Genomic DNA, 20170 nt, shown 5'->3' on the forward strand with positions numbered 1-20170 from the left:
ATCATAGAAGATGGACATTCCAATTTTTTAGGTACAAAATTCTAAAGACTGAGCTCCTGATGTGTGAACTTGACCTCAGGTCTTAGGACTGATCCCATTAATCCATACATAAAGATAAAGCCTTTGCAGGCCTAAAGGCCGGGACTATACACAACGTTTTCCGATTGGGTATATTATATTAATATATTATTATACAAGACGTATCCGCCGAGGGTATTCCGCCAAATCCCAATAATTATATAAAAACAATATATATATTAATAATATATTATATATTCTGTGATATTACATCCGTCGTGTACAGCTACTTCAGTATAAAACAATGAGTTTTGAATTAGACAAGTAGACAAGTCGAAAACGCCATCATGTATAGCCCCGGCCTAACTAATAGATTTTATTTTGGTTGGTAACTAGGGTTGCCACCTTTGAAAGAAAGCAGCCCGGACCCATAAGCAAAAAAAAAGGTCATCAGCTACAGTTAGACGCTAGTATACACCGTCCAGTATGTAGTTTAATCTATAATCTATAGCTTAGTTGTGAATATAAAATATGAGACTATAAATCGTATGTTATCTTATCTTTATCTCCGACCCGGAGAATAATTCACTCCCGGAACCCGTAGATTTATACGTAATATAGATAAGTAATAATACCAGTGGCGCCGAAGAGTATAAAATATACTGACATCGTACACCGAGGGGCTTCCATCATCCCCCCTATTTTAATAATTTGACCATCGGATGCAAATCAAAGCATCTACAAATAAGTAATGTTCCGTTTAATCTAATATTTTTAAGTTTAAACGTATATTCTGGATGCTGTACACGACAGTATCTTATGGTGAGCCCCCCTCACCATCTAAAAAATCTAATCTACTACGAGTTATGACAATATGACATATTATGTTATAATATATATAAATGAGTGATCGGCATTACTGGGTAATACTACTAATACTGTAACAGGTATATCTACCTACAATCTACATATTAAGGATTCAACACTACTGTATCACTGTATAAGCCTCGTGATGGTTCGTACAATATTTTTAAATAACAAAAAAACCAACTAAATAAAAATAAACATAAAGTCGTTATTCTCCGTTTAAATATCACTTTTTGTCCAAATTTTAATTTAAAATTTAATTTATAAAACAACTGTTTGTAACAAATTTAAATCTGATTGCTACAGTACGAAATACTATTATTAAAAGCCTTATAAATATAATATCATATAAAAAAATATTTTATGAATTTTGAACTACAAAATAATTTGCAAATATTCATGGTTTTGACGAATTTTTAACTTCAAATGCTAATAAAAAAAAATTGTGCCTATGTATTCTTATATTTTTTTAATCACTTTAAGAATAACTTATGAGGAACTTTGTATTAAATTTTCAAGTATTTTGATTGGGCCAAAAAAATTGTATCGACACTTAAAAAAAAAGTCAAAATATTTTGAAAATTAAATCATGTAAAGAAACTGCCAATCCTAATAACTGGTAAAATTTTCAAGTATCTAGGACTTATACTTTTTGAATAATAACAAATATTTAAAATCGTTTAAGGATAAATCGTTATCGTTACGCTATTTCGTAAAAAATTAAAATTCAAACGCACTTAAAATTTTTCCTATAATGATGCTTCGAGTTTTAACTAGAGGAAAACTTATGGAAAACATAGTGTTGTATTTTTAATCCTTAATTATAAGCACAAACAATTTTATGATTTTTCAACTTCAAAATTACTTGCAAATTTTCGCGTTTTCGACAGATTTCGTAAAATTTTGAACTGTAAACGCTTATAAAAAAAAAATCGTGACTAACAATTTTAAATTTTTTTTAGCTACAATAAGAACAGCTCACAATAAGGAACCTTGTATTAAATTTTCAAGTTTTTTGGTCATCCAAACATTTTAACAAACACTTCAAAAAAAAATTCTCATAAAAATCGAAAATTTCAGTGGTCTATAAATAACTCAAAAAAAGTCAACATTTTTTGAAAATTAAACTGTATATAGATAACACTAACATAAACATTTGGTGAAAATTTCATGTATTTACAGTGATTAGTTTATGAATTACAACTATATAAAAAAATCGATTTGGTCGAAAACTGGTTTTGCGTAAAATTTCCCGTTTTTCTGTCACTTTTTTGTTGTTATTCTCGATTTATTTGAAAACTGTTGGAAAATGTTTATTTTTGACCTCTATAGTGCACCAAGGATATTTACTTTTCCATCGGAAACCACCCCCAATGTTTGAAATTGAAGCATTATTTTGACTAGTTATGCTGTATACACGGACAAACAAAAAAAAAACACACATCATTATAAAATCAATACATTTATCACTCCGTTCAGAATCTAAAATCGTTCTAATGCATTTTTGATATTTTTCAACTTCTATTGTAACAATGTGTTAGGTGTCTTGAATTAAATTTTTAAACTTTTCTTCCCAACTTATAAATTTTTATCGATATTTATAGAAAAAAAAAAACTAAAAAAGTTGAAAAATTTAAATGTCAGTAAACAGTTCAATACAAATCTAAATATTTTGAAATATGTATCATTGGTTATAAATACTATAATATTATATATATAATCAATGATTGTATATCAAATATAAAAAATGCCTATATAAACATTCATTAAAAGTTTAAAGTATCTGCGGTCATTTGTTTTAGAGTTACACCAAAATAAGATATCCAGTGGAAATCCAATATTGTAAAAGTTTAAATTTCAAATGCTCATAAAAATGTAATTTGAATTTCCGATGGACATTTTTTTTGTGATAAATATTGAAAAACTTGTAAGGAATCTTGTATTGGATTTTCAAATCTTAGATTTAAAAAGAAATTTTTTTATGAATTTCTAGCTTAAAATAATTTGCGAATTTTTGTGATTTTTATGTATTTTGTCAAAATTCAAACTTTGAATTTATTTTATTTTTCAACTGCTATTGTAACAATATGTTAAGAGCCTTGTATTAAATTTTCAAGCTTTTCTACCCAACAAATAAATTTTTATCGATATTAATTTAAAAAAAAACTATTTATAATGATCGAAAATTGAAAATACCTATGAATAGTTCAACTTAAGTCGAACATTTTGGAAAATTGCATGGTGGATAGAATATACTTACATAAACATTCGGTGAAAATTTCATGTATCTATATGGTCATTTGTTTTAAAGTTACATCACAAACCAAAATCGATTTTGTCGAAAACTAATTGTGTATAAAATGTCCCGTTTCTCCTTTAATTTTTAATTTGTTTATTCCGATTATTTAGAAAAATATTAAGAATTTTTTACTTTTGACCCCCCAAAGTACCAACTAAATTCACTTCTGATCAAACGAGGTACTGAAGTCGAAAATCGAAGCACTTTTACTGCCCCAAAACGTGATGACAGACACAAAAAAAAAATAAAAACACATCATGATAAAGTCAATACATTCATCGCTCCGCTCTGCAGAATCTAAAATACATCTATTGTTTTTCAATGCTACTCTACTCATAATTAAGAAAATAATATGTAAATTTTTAACCCTTGAAGTTGTAATGAACTTAATTAAATTAATAATTAAAATATAAAAATGTTAATGCATATTTAGTTATATAAACTGCACTCATTTTTTTAGTACATAAACATTATACATTCCAACCCTACTGTCCCTACTTATAAGTAATAATATTGTACAATGTACCATGAGTTTCAAGTCTCAACTCTCTTATATGAACAAGCTGAAAAAGTTGGTTTTATTTTAGCTTATAGGCACAATTCATTATATTGCAGAATGGTATGACATTAATTTTTTTATACAAGCAGCTTAAAAGTATTTTTAGCTTTTCTTATTATTATACTAAACAAAACATTTTAAAATTATATTAACCTAATTTTTTTCAGACTTGGCTTCACACAATTTTTATTAAACTTAATAATATCGTTGTACCATGTATAATATATAATTATGTAACTATATATATATATAACACATACGTATATTGTATATAATAGACTATGTTGCATTATATTATATAGTCTTGTCTCTTGTTTATTCATAAAAAACTACCTACCCCAGGGTCTATATAGCATAATATGATATCTATTACCACTGAAAACTGATAAATGTTTATTTCTGTTTCATATACCATATACATTTTTTTATTATATCATCATAGTGTAGGTAGTATGTATTGTATACTATGTATAAACTAAGCCATTTAGGTACTTGTAATGTACAATGTATTATGTATACCTATTACCTATACGCGTTTACAGATAAGCTATTATAAGTTGTGAGGTACTGAGGTACATATATTTACGTAACAGTATTAAAATATAACTACAACCGTAATCAGTATCAAATTCTTTTTCAATATTTTTATCATCGATGAAATATATTAACTATAATAATAAAATTATTTACCTGTATATAAGTATATAAGCTCATAAAAATTGGTCAATTGGATTTTTCATAAAATTAAAATAATTATTCTCATCTAAGATAACGAATATAATTAATATTATGTACCTATCATTTAAGAACCTAATATAAACTCATAAGTGCTATAATGGGATAGCGGGGGTTAGCAATATTGATACCTTACCATTTTTATTGGACTACCTAACCAATACAATGAAGTACGAGAAATTATAATACTTTTTTGGAAGTTTGCATAATTGCCGTATAACGTCCAACGATATGTTATGTATTATATATGCACTATATACAGTGTATATTATACACGACATATACTGTACTCATAGGCGCAACTAGAGGCCAAACACTGGGGGTGCTAAAATTATGTAGATGCAACAGACCCGTGGGGGCTATGCTCCCACACCCCAAGTACCTACTTCAATTTTATAATTATTATCACCAATCTTAAATGCATTATAAAAACATAAGCACGCTAATATTTACCTCATAAATACATTAAGTATATTACCTATATTATTATTTAAGTGATTCAAATAATGACCTAGTATAAACAGATAAATAATATTATTTTTTTTAATAACTGATGTCAAAATAATTATACAATTTACATTTTTAGCAGTCAATTACATGAGGCACAATCATCTCAAAAGTTAGGTAATAATACTATGTTTACATAATATATAATATACTATTTTACACTAATACTATTTTTCTTTTATTAGTGGAATATTGGAATATATATATATTATATATATTATATATATATATATATTTCCATTATTTCTGAAAAAGTAATTTTATTAACAACATCTCTTTCATTATTTAAACAACCTTACGTAAAACAAAAAGAACTTTTTCATATAATTTTTCCATTTTTGGTGTTTTTAATCTGGGGGTGCTGAAGCACCCCCAAGCGGCAAGCACCCCCCTAGTTGCGCCTATGACTGTACTGTTCCTAAACATTAAGTTAGGTTAACGTAGGTATTTCATTTGTGCGAATTTAAAAATAATTTATACCGTGAACCGTAGAGTGAATTTCGGTAAATAATTTGGGTGAAAAAAACATGTGAGAACGAATGTTTTTTATTTTTTTGTTTATTCATAATAAGTGTAAAATATAACATTGTGGCGTAGTTGTGCACTGCACGCAACCATTCTGAGTACTATGTGTCTATGTATATTATTATGTTAAGCGCGTATGCCGAAAAACACTAATAATGTTATTATTTTCGTATTATTTTTAATTTTAAAATAGTTAAACACAGAAGTAATATATTTTATCTAAATTTATAATAAAACTAATTTCCTGAAACTGTGCATTCGTTTGAAGAGACGTACTTGGTGTTTAATGTACTGAAGACTGAACCTCTGCAACGGTGATTAGTTATTGTTATCACTGTCTAGCTTATCTATACTTCCATGCTTGGTATATTATGTAGATTATTATGTATTGTATAATATATGTTAAGTTAAATATTGTAAGAATAATTTATAATATGAATTATCTTTATGTAATCAAATTAAGAATAAGTGATGAATAAATAGCGTGTTAAATAATATATTCATTATAAAGTATAAAAAATACAATATATTATCAGTGCAAACATTATTTGTTAATATTATGATTTATCCTGTGTGTGCTTCGATGTATTATCAATTGGCTATTTCTGCTGAACGATTTGTCACACACCTCGCACGCGTACGGTTTTTCACCAGTGTGTGTGAGTCGATGTCTTGTCAAGTTGCTACATTGGCTGAATGATTTGTCACACACATCGCACACATACGGTTTTTCGCCAGTATGTGTACGGCGATGTATTTTCAAATCATTGCTCTTACTGAATGACTTGTCACACACATCGCACCCATACGGTTTTTCACCAGTGTGTGTGAGTCGATGTCTTGTCAAGTTGCTACATTGGCTGAATGATTTGTCACACACATCGCACCCATACGGGTTTTCACCAGTGTGTGTACGTCGATGTACTGTCAAGTTGCTACATTGCATGGCTGAATGATTTGTCACACACATCGCACCCGAACAGTTTTTCACCAGTGTGTGTACGTCGATGAATTGTCAAATTGCCATTTAGGGTAAATGTTCTGTCACAAACATCGCACCCGAATGGTTTTTCGCCAGTGTGTGTGCGTCGATGTACTGTCAAGTTGCTACATTGGCTGAATGATTTGTCACACACATCGCACACATACGGTTTTTCGCCAGTATGTGTACGGCGATGTATTTTCAAATCATTGCTCTTACTGAATGACTTGTCACACACATCGCACCCATACGGTTTTTCACCAGTGTGCGTACGTCGATGTACTGTCAAGTTGCTACATTGGCTGAATGATTTGTCACACACATCGCACACATACGGTTTTTCGCCAGTATGTGTATGGCGATGTATTTTCAAATCATTGCTCTTACTGAATGACTTGTCACACACATCGCACCCATACGGTTTTTCACCAGTGTGCGTACGTCGATGTACTGTCAAGTTGCTACATTGGCTGAATGATTTATCACACACATCGCACACATACGGTTTTTCGCCAGTATGTGTACGGCGATGTATTTTCAAATCATTGCTCTTACTGAATGACTTGTCACACACATCGCACCCATACGGTTTTTCACCAGTGTGCGTACGTCGATGTACTGTCAAGTCGTTATATTGGCTGAATGATTTATCACACACATCGCTCTCGCACAGTTCTTCACCAGGGTGTATGCGTCGATAAATTTTCAAATCGCCATTTGGGTTGAACGATTTGTCACAGGGATTGCATTGGTAATTTTTCTTATTCATTTTTTGGTCGGAGTAATGGCAGGCCACTTCTTTTTGTACACAATTTATTTGTTTTTTCGTAAATCTATTTGGTAACTATATACTTTTTTGCTTATGATCGATTAGACTTTATTGACCACGCCAGATTTTCAAGCCAGTATTTTATGTAGTATTTTTATGTAGTATGTTCAAGATTTAGAGCAATTTCATTTTTTGAACGAATTGTCACCAATATTAAAGTAATTAAAAAATATTATTAAATATAAATCAATGCAAATGAAAATGAGGTGAAGACAGTATGCATAGCATTTAATACATCCTCTGTACTTAGTAATTTTAACAGTGGTTGCACTAATTTCAAAAATATATATTCTGCTATTGAATCTCATGAAAATAGTAAAGGTCACTCATTAGCTGTTGAAGCATATTTATTTGAAATAAACCAAAATAACATAGAATTTGTAGTAAGTAGGGATATGATGAACATCAGAAAAAAACAAGTTATGTAAAGAGTCATCCATGATATCAAACAAGTGTTTGAAATAATTAAATTTATTGTAAAACAAAATGTATCCTATCGAGGTACTAATGAAAGCTTATATTATCTTGAAGACCTAAATATTAATCATGGGAACTTCTTGGAGCTTTTAAAATTTACTGCAGAACGCGATACTGTTTTAAAAAAATATTCAACTGAAGCAATTCAACACGTAGCAAAAAACGTATCTAATTCTAAAGGAAGAGGCTCTTTAATGACATTATTATCAAAGACTACATTGAATAAAGTAATAGAAGCTATATTAGTAACTATGCGGAAAATAATGAAAAATGAATTAGGTGATCGGCAATTTAGAATTTAGTATTCAGGTATGTTTAACATTTAACAATATCTAAAACAAACAATTTATAATTATTTAATTTAAATTATAGGTGGACAGCACCAGTGGCGCCGAAGTCAGTTATTGAAAAGCATACCTGCAAAGCAAGACCCACCCACCTACATTAGATTGAGCGACTGCCCATCAATTGTTTTCCACTCATCTATCTATAATTTTAACAACTAAGAGTTATAAGTACATTTAAAGATTGCCAGTAGGACCGTGTTAAGGGGGATAGTACAGTATATAAGCCGGTAGCATAGTGGGCCGAAGCCCCCCCCCCCCGGAAATTACTCATTTGCAGTTAGCGTTTAGGTTTATGGTTCATCCTAATTCATAATATTAGCTATGATGATAAATAAAATAATTTATAACTTTCATAAATTAAAATAATTTTAGCCAGTGTGTTTCGTAGGCTTAATACACTCACCCACCCTTAATAGGTATTGCAACTGCAATACCTGGACATAGGGATTGGCGCCACTGTGTATAATAATATATATCATCAATGTATCAATAACATTAATGTATTATTAGTGAAATTCTAAATGCTTATTTTTCCCAGCCAACAGTTTATCGTCGATAACGATCAATATGATTTCAATTTTAGCGCTATATATACACTTGGTTAGGTTAGCTTGACTTGTTAAACATATTTTCATATAAGATTATAAAAAAATTAGGTTAACATGAAAAATGGTTAATATCGTAAATATCATCTCACATGGTCAAGGGGGGTCAGGGGCGGGTTTAAGGGGGTGGATAAGGGGGCAATAGCACCCCCCCCCCCATTTGGGACTATGCTAACTATTTTACAAAGCCAAGTATTATGATATATTGATATAATATGTATTAATAATTATTATAAAATATCGTCAATCGTCATTGATAAATATGATTATTAATTATGGATAATAGAATATTTAGGCTTCAAGCTATTTTTAGACTTTTTTCCAATCTATACCAATAATTTTGTTTATACAAATAATGTAACTATTTAAAATTTGTCACTTTTGTGAAAAAACAATGACTTACTTATGAGGGTCGGGGGACTCAAAAATATAACCTGTAATTTTAAATTTTATATAGACTTAAAAAACAACTAACTAAATTTTTGAACCTCTATTAGCCCCCCCCCCCCCTGGTGAGTGATAAAACCCGCCCCTGAGGGGGGAGGGCTTTGCTCATTTGCAGCTCTTCCTCTCTGGGTTACCATTGTGGAATTGTTGCTATACCCCATCACTTTACATGATTATTTCAAATGACGCCTCGTCTGCTATAAACTATTGGTTCGTATTTAATGTTAAAGTTATAGGTACCTAATACCTACCTATATCTTAGTTATTCTTATTAGAAATTATATATATATATATAGCCATATAGGTAAGTATGTTGATGGTGCGAGTGAAGTTTTTAGGCACATACCTAATTTAAACAGATTAAATATTAAGTATAGGACAAGTTAGTATCGTAATAAAATTGTTAAATTTTGTTAAAAAGTATCTTAGAACGTGGATAAAAATATATCTTAGTTCATAATAGGTAGATGAACCTTAACATTTTAAATAATTGACTTTTTTATTTTTGTCATAGAGCTGTTTTTAAGATGTAGTTACTAAGTACCTGGTGCTTATATATACATTCATTTATACCGTATATATTAATTTTAAAATTCCAAGTAATGCAATGAATTTATTGTGTTTAAAATGTGTTTTTTTTTTATCATCCGCTTTTAGGAGAAGTTTAAACACTTTAATCTTTAGCTTCAATTTAATAATCATGATGGTAGTAATATACAAGTGGTACTCATAGGCGTAGAGGTAACTTTTATGGATGGGGTCGAGAGCCTTAGTCTACAATGTTTCGGGTACATATCCATATAAAATATATTCTAAAAATTCCTTCCATTCGGAGGACATAACTATATAGGGTTTTTAGTTTTTTTCCATGTGTGCAAATTTTTAGGCAGGCCTGCAATTTTGATAATATCATCACCAGACCATTAATATATATATATAGGTAATGTATGTAAACCTATGTAAATATTATTTTCTTTCTTTTTATAATACGAATTGAAATTATTTATAACGACTAATGCAACTTTTAAATTGCTAGCAATCCAAAGAATTAATAGTTTATAAATTATAAGCAATTATATCAACGAGCTAAAGCCATTTTACTATTATTTGATAAAAAAAAAGGCAAATAAGGTATAATGAATAACGAAATACTCATTAATTTCAAAATTAAACATCATTCGTACAAATATCAAAATATTAATTATTTTAAAATTTAAATAAGTTGATGTCAACAGATTTTAATGTGTGCAAAAACATTTACAGCCTCTTGTAAATCAATATTATACTTATTGCTTCTTCCTTCTCTGCAATTGCAATAATCATTAAATCATTTACCTAATCTTTCGTCGCCCATGGGTCATGGTGGTTAGTAAATATGTTTTTACTCTTTTGAGGAATGATGAAAAAAATCTTTCATTTCATCAGTGGATATTGGTAGTAATTTTATTATTATATAAATCATATCAATTATTATAAAGGCGCATTGGAGTTTTGATGGCGGGCCAATTGTTAACATTTTGTAAGTTAGTGGTGCCGTTGCACACCCTGCCATTCCCCAAATTACATCTCTGGACGTAACACTGACATTTTTTATCTCCGACTTACAATAGTGCTATAATAGCTCATCACATACCTAATTTACGCTCAGCAGATCACGTGTAGCTTCGTTAGTTTAAAAATTAGAGTGAACAAACCTGTTATGAACATAAATGTAAGATAATTATCTGTGTTTGTATGAGGTCTTTTTACGATATTCAATTTTCTAGTAAGTTTTGCGTGCATAATATAGTATAAATTAAAAATGTTTATAACAAACTTAAAAACTGCATAAATTATCGCAAAAAAACCAATATACAATCACAGACAATGTCCTTACCATCAAGTTTAATATAAGAGGTCGATTCACTTAATTTTTAAACTAACGAAACACGTGATCTGCTGAGCGTAAATTCACTGCTATTTTATACGCACTTATAAAATAGAATCAATCGTCATGCGGATGTAGCGTCCTCTTAAATAATTTTTTCCAGTTTTATATATTTTATCATATTAGATTTGTTATTGTGGTGTCTCAAATTGTCGGGTGACGGATCTTAATTAAATTAAATTATACAATTTACGATTGTTAATTATATATATATATATATATATATATATATATATATATATATATAAGAGTTATCCTATAATATACATTCGGGATTTAACTAAGTGACATAATACATTAATACTTAAAATATTTAAAAAGCGGGAAAGTGGATATCGCTCTGCTGTACAGTAGGTTACAAGTGGGTTATTGTAACGGATGGAATTAAATTTGAAATCAAAGATATTACATATATCATTGTATACGAAAAAAAATTCTGAGCGGAGACGGTTTATCTGTCTAGGATATATTATAGATTATTATATTACTTATTATTAATACAACAATCTTTATTTAATTAAATATTGTATTAAATAAAATTATCAATTAAAATAACTACATTTCTGTTTATTTCTACTTCTAATCGAATTACGTAGGTAGGTAAGAAAAAAATTACCAATTGCTTTATTAGTTATTAATTATTATTATCCACCAAATGTAAACTCTCGTCATTCCTGATTCATTTATTTCCGCGAGGTACAACGATTTGAATAGAACATAATAATAAGTTGTTTACAATTAGTTCTTACCGTTTTTTAGTAACTTAATAATGAAGTATGATGATTTGTCGTGACGCGGTTAGTGGCTTAACGTGTTCCCGTCGCTTCCCGAATGGGTGAAGAACCCGGGTTCTTAGTTGCAAAAACCTTGCCTCATATACTTATGGTGCCAATCAGCCAATCTACCATACCAACCCACATATAGTTAACCACCCATGCAATGGCCTATATGTTGTCGTGAGTTAATTAATAATTAATAAAAAAAAACAAATAGTATAAAGTATAGGTACGTATAGTAGGAATCAACATCGACAAACAAGGATAATATTCATTGTGTTTATTTTCTCTCGGCAACAAATTTCATTTTTTTAAATGTTTTTAGTAACATCAGCTTCTTCTCAAAAGTTTTTACTGAAGAACTTTTAAGGCGTCTGATGCTAGTGACTTATTAATGTGACCTATAATTCTAATATTATAAATATCTGTTAACGTGACAATTTTTTGGGGGTTTCTGTATAATTTTTTTTAGTAATTTTCATTGTCATTAACTTTCATGCAACTATTTTTGAGTCAATATCTAGCCCTTAGATCATATATAAGATTTATCATATACATGATCTAAGATCTAGTCTTTTTATTTGGGATTGTGACACGTTACCTAAAATAAATATTTATTTTTTTAAATATTATTTTGATATTTTATTTACAATTCCTAGTTTTATTTTGATATAATTTTACCTTACTGCAGAAATGATTATATACAAGTTTCGTTTAAGCTAGCAATTATTTATCTTCGCTTTAATTTGGTCTAATAGTCAATTAAACAGGACAGTAACATAATATAGCAACACATACCTATCATCTTATATAATTAAACATTTTAGGACCTATGTTTATTACTAATTGTTATTTATTTTCCAAATGTAAAACAATTTTTAATTTACTCAACAATAAATTTAAATGACATACACGTCAGGAAATGCTATATGGATTGTGTATACCAATTACCAAATAATATGTATACCTATATAAATATGTAATATTATATTTTGTGAACAATACAATAATAGGTAGGTACCTATACTTGTTTGTTATCGCCCCGCCAGTGTTAAATAAAAAAATTATTATGTCAGATTGTTGGAAAGCCCATAATAATTTGCAGCAAGCGGGATTCATACATAATACCGTTAACCACACCTATAATTTTATTGATCCGTACACAGGGGCACACACCCAAAATATGGAGAGGTTATGGGGTTCTGCAAAGTGGGGAAATAAAAAGCGCGTGGAACTAATAGGAATTTTTTGGAGTCCTATTTGGCTGAATTTATGTGGAGAACACGTCTCGGGAAACAAGATGCATTTCAAGCTATTTTAAAAGATATTTCAGAGTTCTGGCCTCCATTGTGATTTAACCACGAATTAAGATATACTTAATTAAAGTATATCTTAATTCGTGGATTTAACATATTTATTTTTTAAATTTATAATTATATAACATTTTTAAAATTTGAATTTTATACTTTTATACTATTTTCAATAGTATTAAATATTGAAATAGTTTTTATATTTATTGTATTATTTTTAAATGTTGGTTTTCTTATTATATTGTTTCTGTATAGCACTTATCAGTTATCACGAACTTATGAATTATGACACTTATTTACATGAATCAAGGTGGATTTATCATAGACCTATAAAATTTATAGGTCTATTGGATTTATAAATCCACCTTGACATTGATAATAAAGAATGTAGTTTGTTCTTTGATAATGACTAAAGATTATACTATCATTATTAGTGATACTACAGAATTCTGATTAGTGATTAATGTTGCAGGACGTGAAAATTTAATAAAATATTATTGTTTCACGATCGATTCAAGATTAAAATTAAAGTTTACGACATATTATAAATCTAAGGTAGTCCGTAGGTTTACTGAAAATTGTAGTTTATTATTTATAATGTCAATCATTTCGTTTAAAGGATTTAGTTATGCTGGTAAAATTGTTAAAGTACCGATTGTTCAGTGTTTTTTAGCACGAAATGCTTCGATTAAAAATGAAGTGCAAGACATTGATGTTGTCACCACCACCGCGGAGAAAGCTTTATCCGAACAGGAAATTAGAGCAATTTGTGACAAGTCTCGATTGAACCATGGTCATCGCAATTTGATTAATGGTCGAGTACCTTATGACGAGCCCGTACATAGATACCACAATACAGTGAAATACAAAAGAAAAATGTATGGGCGGTATGGGGATGCTAGTAATGTTTCGCCTGGCTTGGCATGGCCAACTGCCGAAGACTTGGATGATATAAGAGAATATGAAAGTATAGCCTATCCGTTGACTATTCAAGAGATGCAAAAAAATGCATTGGACCTTATAGAAAAGGAACGTCAAGAAATTCAAGAGAATCAGCAAAGAATTGATAACAATATGAAGAAATTAAATGGTTGGTTAAGAGAAGTCAAAGAAAAGTCAGAAAAAAAATTACTTGAGGCACAACAAGCTAAAGATAAGAAAGAAAAACTTATTGAAGAAGTGAAAAAACATTTTGGTTATAAGATAGATCCAAAAGATGATAGATTTAAAGAAATGCTTGCCAAGAGAGAAAAAGAAGAGAAGAAGAAAATCAGAGAAGAAAAGAAAAAAGTCCGTGAAGAAAAACTTCTGAATTATTTAGACTCAAAAGCAAAATAGAAAATATTTGTAAAAAAAAATGTTTTGATTATTTTCAATGTAATATATTATATATATACACATTAATTAAACAAGAAATGCTGTTTTATTATTTTTAAATAATTTCCAACATTAATGAATGTACTCGGAGATGGGTCGAGGGTCAAAATTAAGGACATGTCATAAATATAGCCATCTAGAAATTATTCATAAATCTGGCCAGCACAAATTTCTTTATATTGACTTAAAACGTCAATGATAGTGCTCTGAAAAAAATTGACTTGTTGACGCTATGTGATAAATAATTAACTATTTGATGTCTGATGTATAAATTAAAATAGTTAATTCAGAACTCAGTTAAAAGCTGATTTCATAGGTATGGACATGTGTGTAAACACCCCTATGGTTATAAAATTTAAAAATTAATTACTTTTTCAACTGTTACATAATCATTTAAGTACTAATTATTCATTTGTCACTCTTTACTGTTAAATAATAAATTAAAATATTTCTTTATTTCTACATTATTTGATCTGATGATGACATGTTTTATATAATGATCTTTACTAAAAGATTTAGCTTTATTATAATGTGTCCAAATATTATGGCTAATAGTACATTAATATATTATTTTATTTTAATTTAAATAAATACTTTCAGACAATAAAATGATAAATATAATATTCAATAATTAAATAAATTATTTTTTTTAATTTTAAATTTTAGTTAAATATTTTGTATTTATACTTTGCGGGATTAACAGCTCGATTGGTCATCATAACTAACTTTTTAACAGACAACTGATGCATGGTTTAACTATAGAATTTTTATTTTTGTATACCTATTTAAGTAAAAATAAGTCACTAGATTATAAAATAAAAGTTATAATATATAAATAATGATTAATTATCATATCTGTAATCATTAAATTGTAGTTGTCTAGTAGTTTGGACCGCAATTTGTATTTAGCTTATCTAAGGAATTTAGGTTGTCCGCTTCACACAAGGCTATTTAATAATCTCTGATTAGATTCTTTCTAGAATATGATTCAGTACACTGGAACACCTATATTGCTGAGGACTTATTACTAATAGAATGTGTCCAAAGGTGATTTATAAACTCATCATTATTCATCCTGAATATTGATCGCCCACTTGAACCAGTTAAGCATAAGCCCAATTTAGACTTTCTAGCAGAAAGGACAGTTGAAACTAGCTCATCAATTAATTAATGAGCATATCAATGCTACTTTTCTTTCTCCCAAGTTAATTCTAAAATTTCTTCCTTTCTCAGAATGGGATTGCTGTTAACACTATTTTTGTAACACCAGCCAGTTGTCAGGATAATGTGTCTTGACAATGCGCATCAGCACTTATTTTTAGATGATGATGTTATTGTTAATTTTGTACATGCACTATTTAATTTATTGTTATTGCAGTATCTCATTACCGAATTATGTTATTTTATATTGATTTTCTAATCTTGTAACAAAATAATTAACCGTTGAGTTGGGTATTTGTAATACTTCTTTAGGTCTGATTATACTTTTGTAAATTAAATTGGGCTCATAGCACATCACTAAATAATTATGTGGGTAATTATGTTTAATCTATCTAAATTATAATTATTTTAATAAAAGAACATTAAGAAGTAATGTAATCACATTCAAAAATAATTCAAGCTGCATAAAATTTTAATAAGATCAGAGCTTAGCTTCAGCAGCCTGCAGGTGTTAAAGTATATCTTTGCAACTGCAACAAAAAACTACATTATTCTTAATACTATTTGCCTGATATTAAAAAGTACTAATAAATCAGATAAATCATTAACAAATAACCATTTGTAATAGGACTTGGTCCATTATACCATCACGTGAAAAATTTATAATATTAGAATTTAACACCAACTCTTCTTCTATGAGTAGACTAATGATAATAATAATTATTTAATGTTTATTACGATATTAATTAATGTTAACCAATCAGTGATTTGGAAAAAATGCATTTTAACAGGTATATGGTATAATATAATCTGATCAAGAGAAATCGAATATTAATTTTTTAACACCCTATACTGTTAGTTATCATAATTTCATTTTTACTATATATATATATATCACTTCATATAAGGTAACTTGTTAAAATATACTAGAAGGAAATGTATTTAATTATATATCATATTGATAAAAGTAATGATTAAAAAATAATAATATATTTTAAACATTTGAATGATGACAATGATGTAGTATTATTATTATTTCCAAATCAGTGTTATAAATGTAAAAATGTGTACAAAATTAAATCAATAGTCTTTCAATTTCAGTCTGAACTTGTTGTATTTGTGGTCGTAATTGAGAACCTTCATCAGTGGTAATAGAACACGCTATGACTGGTCTTGAAACACCGCATGCACGGCCTAATGCTGTGAATAGTAAATGTATTAGTGAATGTGATAAATACGTGATCAATTCTCAATACAAACCTTGTTTTGATCTAATAAAAACATATGGAACATTTTTGTCTTCGCATAATAATGGTAAATGTAGCAAAATTTCTAAAGGTTCTGCATCTGCTGCACAGACTATGAATTCAGAAATACCTCTGTTTAATGTTTTGGTGGCTGAAAATCATAACAATGATATTTAAAATATTATTAAATGATGACGTCAATCAGAATATTTACCTTCATTTGCTCCTTTACGTAATTGTTTATAGTTCATTGCTTGTTGCACCAAGTTCAAAATTTTAGTGGTCATCTGTTGGTCAGCTAAAGGGTATGCTTTAGGGTTAACATCTAATGTGATACTTTGGTCGTCCATTCTAAAATGTATCACAAATAATATATTATTTATCTGGTTTACTGCAGAACTAATTTGCGACTGTTGAAACAATTCAAAATACACATCGATATCAAGCATTTACACATATATTGAGTATATTAATTCCAATCCTTAACAAAGATTTCGTTTGACAATGCGGCTTTCTGTCCGTATACAAGTGCAGGTGGTTAAAAAACGTACAAAGATCTTATATAAGATCTCAACGTTTTACTAAAGCCAAAAGGTAAACAAACTACATTAGTAAAGACAGACGAAATCCGTGCCAAATGTCTAGAGAAAAAATCTTACATCAGCAGCAATAGCGTAGTAAACAGAGCCCTACACATTAACAATTGGTCGTTGATATCGAACACATAACCACCACCGGCACGTCACGCCCGTCCTATACAACACGTGTCGGTGCGAGACGGAAGCTCAGGACAACGAAATTTGAACATCTCGTGTAACGATGGATTATCAATTCGGAACAAGCAGTTAAATTGGCAATATTTCTTGGTTATCGACACGTGCGTTTCACTCGCACGTATAAATCCAAATTTTTGAGGTTGATAGTAGTCAATCTCGATGTCGAATATAAAACGATGGCGATTACGGTCAGAGTGCGTACTTACTTTGAAAATGTTATGGTTCGGTGACTGACTGGAATTCAATATTAAAGTCAGACGAAATTACCATAAAATCGGAAATTATTGCATTGTGCTTATGAATTTACAGCCTCTCGTAGACGGTAGACAGTTGTCCAAAAATTGATAACGGCTCTGACCAGATATCGGATGCGTCATATCTATTGCCAACATCAAAACATAAAAATAATATGGGAAAATAATTATTGTTTCTATTGGTGGTAATAAATGAAAATATACTATAAAAAAAAAAAATAATATAGCAGTATTAGGTATGTTATGGACTATGGTCCAGGGATTATTCTAAAGCGCAGTTGGGCAGTTGGGCTTATTTTGCGTATTTGGAAAAGCTATATCCTATACTCGTACTTGATATTCAATTTTTGCGTAATTGATTTAGCATGATTTATTGTTATATATCTATAAGATAATACATAATATAAGAAAATCGTAGTTTTGTATAGTTTCTATAGGTTTGGTTTGGAAACTTTTGCTAATTTTTTGCAAGACCGCATGAATATTGACGAATATTTTGTTAGTACTATTAATCCTATTGTTAACCTTGATTGCAATTTGCAATGCTAACATCAAAAATGTATTTGACGTTTTGGGTAAGGATTTAGATTTAGCTGATCTAAATATGGAGTATACAGATCTAATGGAGCATGATAAACTATAAGAGGTAAGACAAATGCCATTGCCTAAACTAGTGCAATATTTATCTGGGTCCCACAAATTTAAGAATATTTGTAATTTACTTGCTCGTGTTGTAGCAGTAAAACCGCTCAGCGCTGTCGTTGTCACATTGAGCGACTAATTAGTAAAAGTAATATACCTACTGAAATCCATAAATCGACAAAGTATGCATGTCGCAACGGAAAATTAATATCTTTTTATTCATTTTAATATGCCCACTCTTCAAAATTGGTATCCAAGACCAGCAATACAAATATGGTTAAACCGAAATGAACGCCGCATTAAAGACACACCGAAAGCTAAAGAACAGGAATGATTTAATGGGATAATTATGGAAGCAACAAAAACAAAATCTGAAGAGCAAACTGAACAAAAAATTTAAAAAAGAATGTTCTAATATTGTGTTGTGTGTTATGTATATAAATATTATGAAAAAAGTAAAATTACATTAATTAAAACAAAATATTTTAAACATATAAATGTATATTTTATATTGTGTTATGTGTTATGTATATAAATATTATGAAAAAAGTAAAAGGACATTAATTAAAACATAATATTTTAAACGTAAATGTTTATTTTATTTCTTGTAATAGGTTAAATTTTAAATTATTCCACCTTAAAGGTTAAAATGTTATCATTTTTAAATAATTTGATATTATAATAATTCGAGTTTATTATAGTTCTATTTTTATGGGCTTATTTAAAAAAAAATGCATAGTTGATAAAAATCCTTAGAATAAGCCCTGCTATGGCCATTGGTCACGGATTTATCTGAATTGTTACTAGTTTACTACTAAACACTGTAAACACAGATATAATGTCCAATAAATATATTTCTTTAAATAAATTTGTACATTTCTAATATAGGCTTGAGTACTTAAGGTGTGGTTATTAATATTTAATATTATACTATAATGAATATGAATGTTGTAACCACTTGTAACTGTTTATAAGCAAGGCTGGAAAGTAAAATATTTTTTTAACTCTAAGCTGATATGTAAAGAAAAATATAAGTAAAGCTTAAAGCTAAAAGTTAGGTCATTTTCTTTTTTTTTTCACAAAACAATTATTTGTGTGTATTTATTTACCCAATGCCCAATGATCCACGGCTATACTAAATTATAATTACCAAATTACTTTTAATGATGTTTATGTATACATAGTACGTACGTCCAGCAGTATTATAATATATGTATATTATTATAAAAATATTTTTGTGTATGTAACAAATAAAACGTATAAGACTTTTGTATATAACGGTTGGCAACGCTTTTGGTTTTTGAACCGTTATCAGTCGTCGGCTCCTTATCACTTTTCGGACAACTTACTGCAGCTGATCTTAAGCCATGAGCTGATCTCCACGACGTGCTTGAACAATAGCATAGAACACTGTCTAGTACAATAGATAACTATTAACTATCTCGTTTCCAGCATAGGTTTCCAGTTTCCAGTATGGCAGTATGCCAGTATAAATTGTTCTGT

At 29.1% G+C, this 20170-nt stretch overlaps 2 protein-coding genes and 1 pseudogene across 5 annotated transcripts; 1 reads left to right on the top strand and 2 right to left on the bottom strand.

Moving 5' to 3' along the window:
* Window positions 1-6054: 6054 nt before the first annotated feature.
* Window positions 6055-10551, bottom strand: LOC149056369 (uncharacterized; annotated as a pseudogene).
* A 3109-nt stretch (window positions 10552-13660) lies between these two features.
* Window positions 13661-14626, top strand: CRIF (growth arrest and DNA damage-inducible proteins-interacting protein CRIF). The gene has a single exon (XM_015523298.2). The coding sequence runs from the start codon at window positions 13808-13810 to the stop codon at window positions 14546-14548; it is 741 nt and encodes a 246-aa protein (XP_015378784.1). The 5' UTR covers window positions 13661-13807; the 3' UTR covers window positions 14549-14626.
* Window positions 14627-16716: 2090 nt separating this feature from the next.
* LOC107172968 (NHP2-like protein 1) lies at window positions 16717-18138 on the bottom strand. Of its 4 annotated transcripts, XM_089225938.1 has the most exons (5): window positions 17655-17954; window positions 17449-17576; window positions 17210-17346; window positions 17009-17146; window positions 16717-16948 (listed from the first exon to the last, which is right to left on the bottom strand). In XM_089225938.1, the coding sequence occupies exons 3-5, from the start codon at window positions 17343-17345 to the stop codon at window positions 16824-16826; spliced, it is 399 nt and encodes a 132-aa protein (XP_089082064.1). In that variant the 5' UTR covers window position 17346; window positions 17449-17576; window positions 17655-17954; the 3' UTR covers window positions 16717-16823. The 4 variants fall into 4 exon arrangements, with proteins under 4 accessions (XP_089082064.1, XP_015378783.1, XP_015378782.1 ...); XM_015523297.2 differs by lacking the exons at window positions 17449-17576; window positions 17655-17954 and adding an exon at window positions 17978-18138; XM_015523296.2 differs by lacking the exon at window positions 17449-17576.
* Between the last annotated feature and the right edge of the window lie 2032 nt (window positions 18139-20170).

The sequence above is a fragment of the Diuraphis noxia genome, unplaced genomic scaffold (genome assembly GCF_037042655.1).
Source record: "Diuraphis noxia isolate RWA-SAM2 unplaced genomic scaffold, SU_Dnox_SAM2 contig0004, whole genome shotgun sequence".
Classification (NCBI taxonomy): Eukaryota; Metazoa; Arthropoda; class Insecta; order Hemiptera; family Aphididae; genus Diuraphis; species Diuraphis noxia.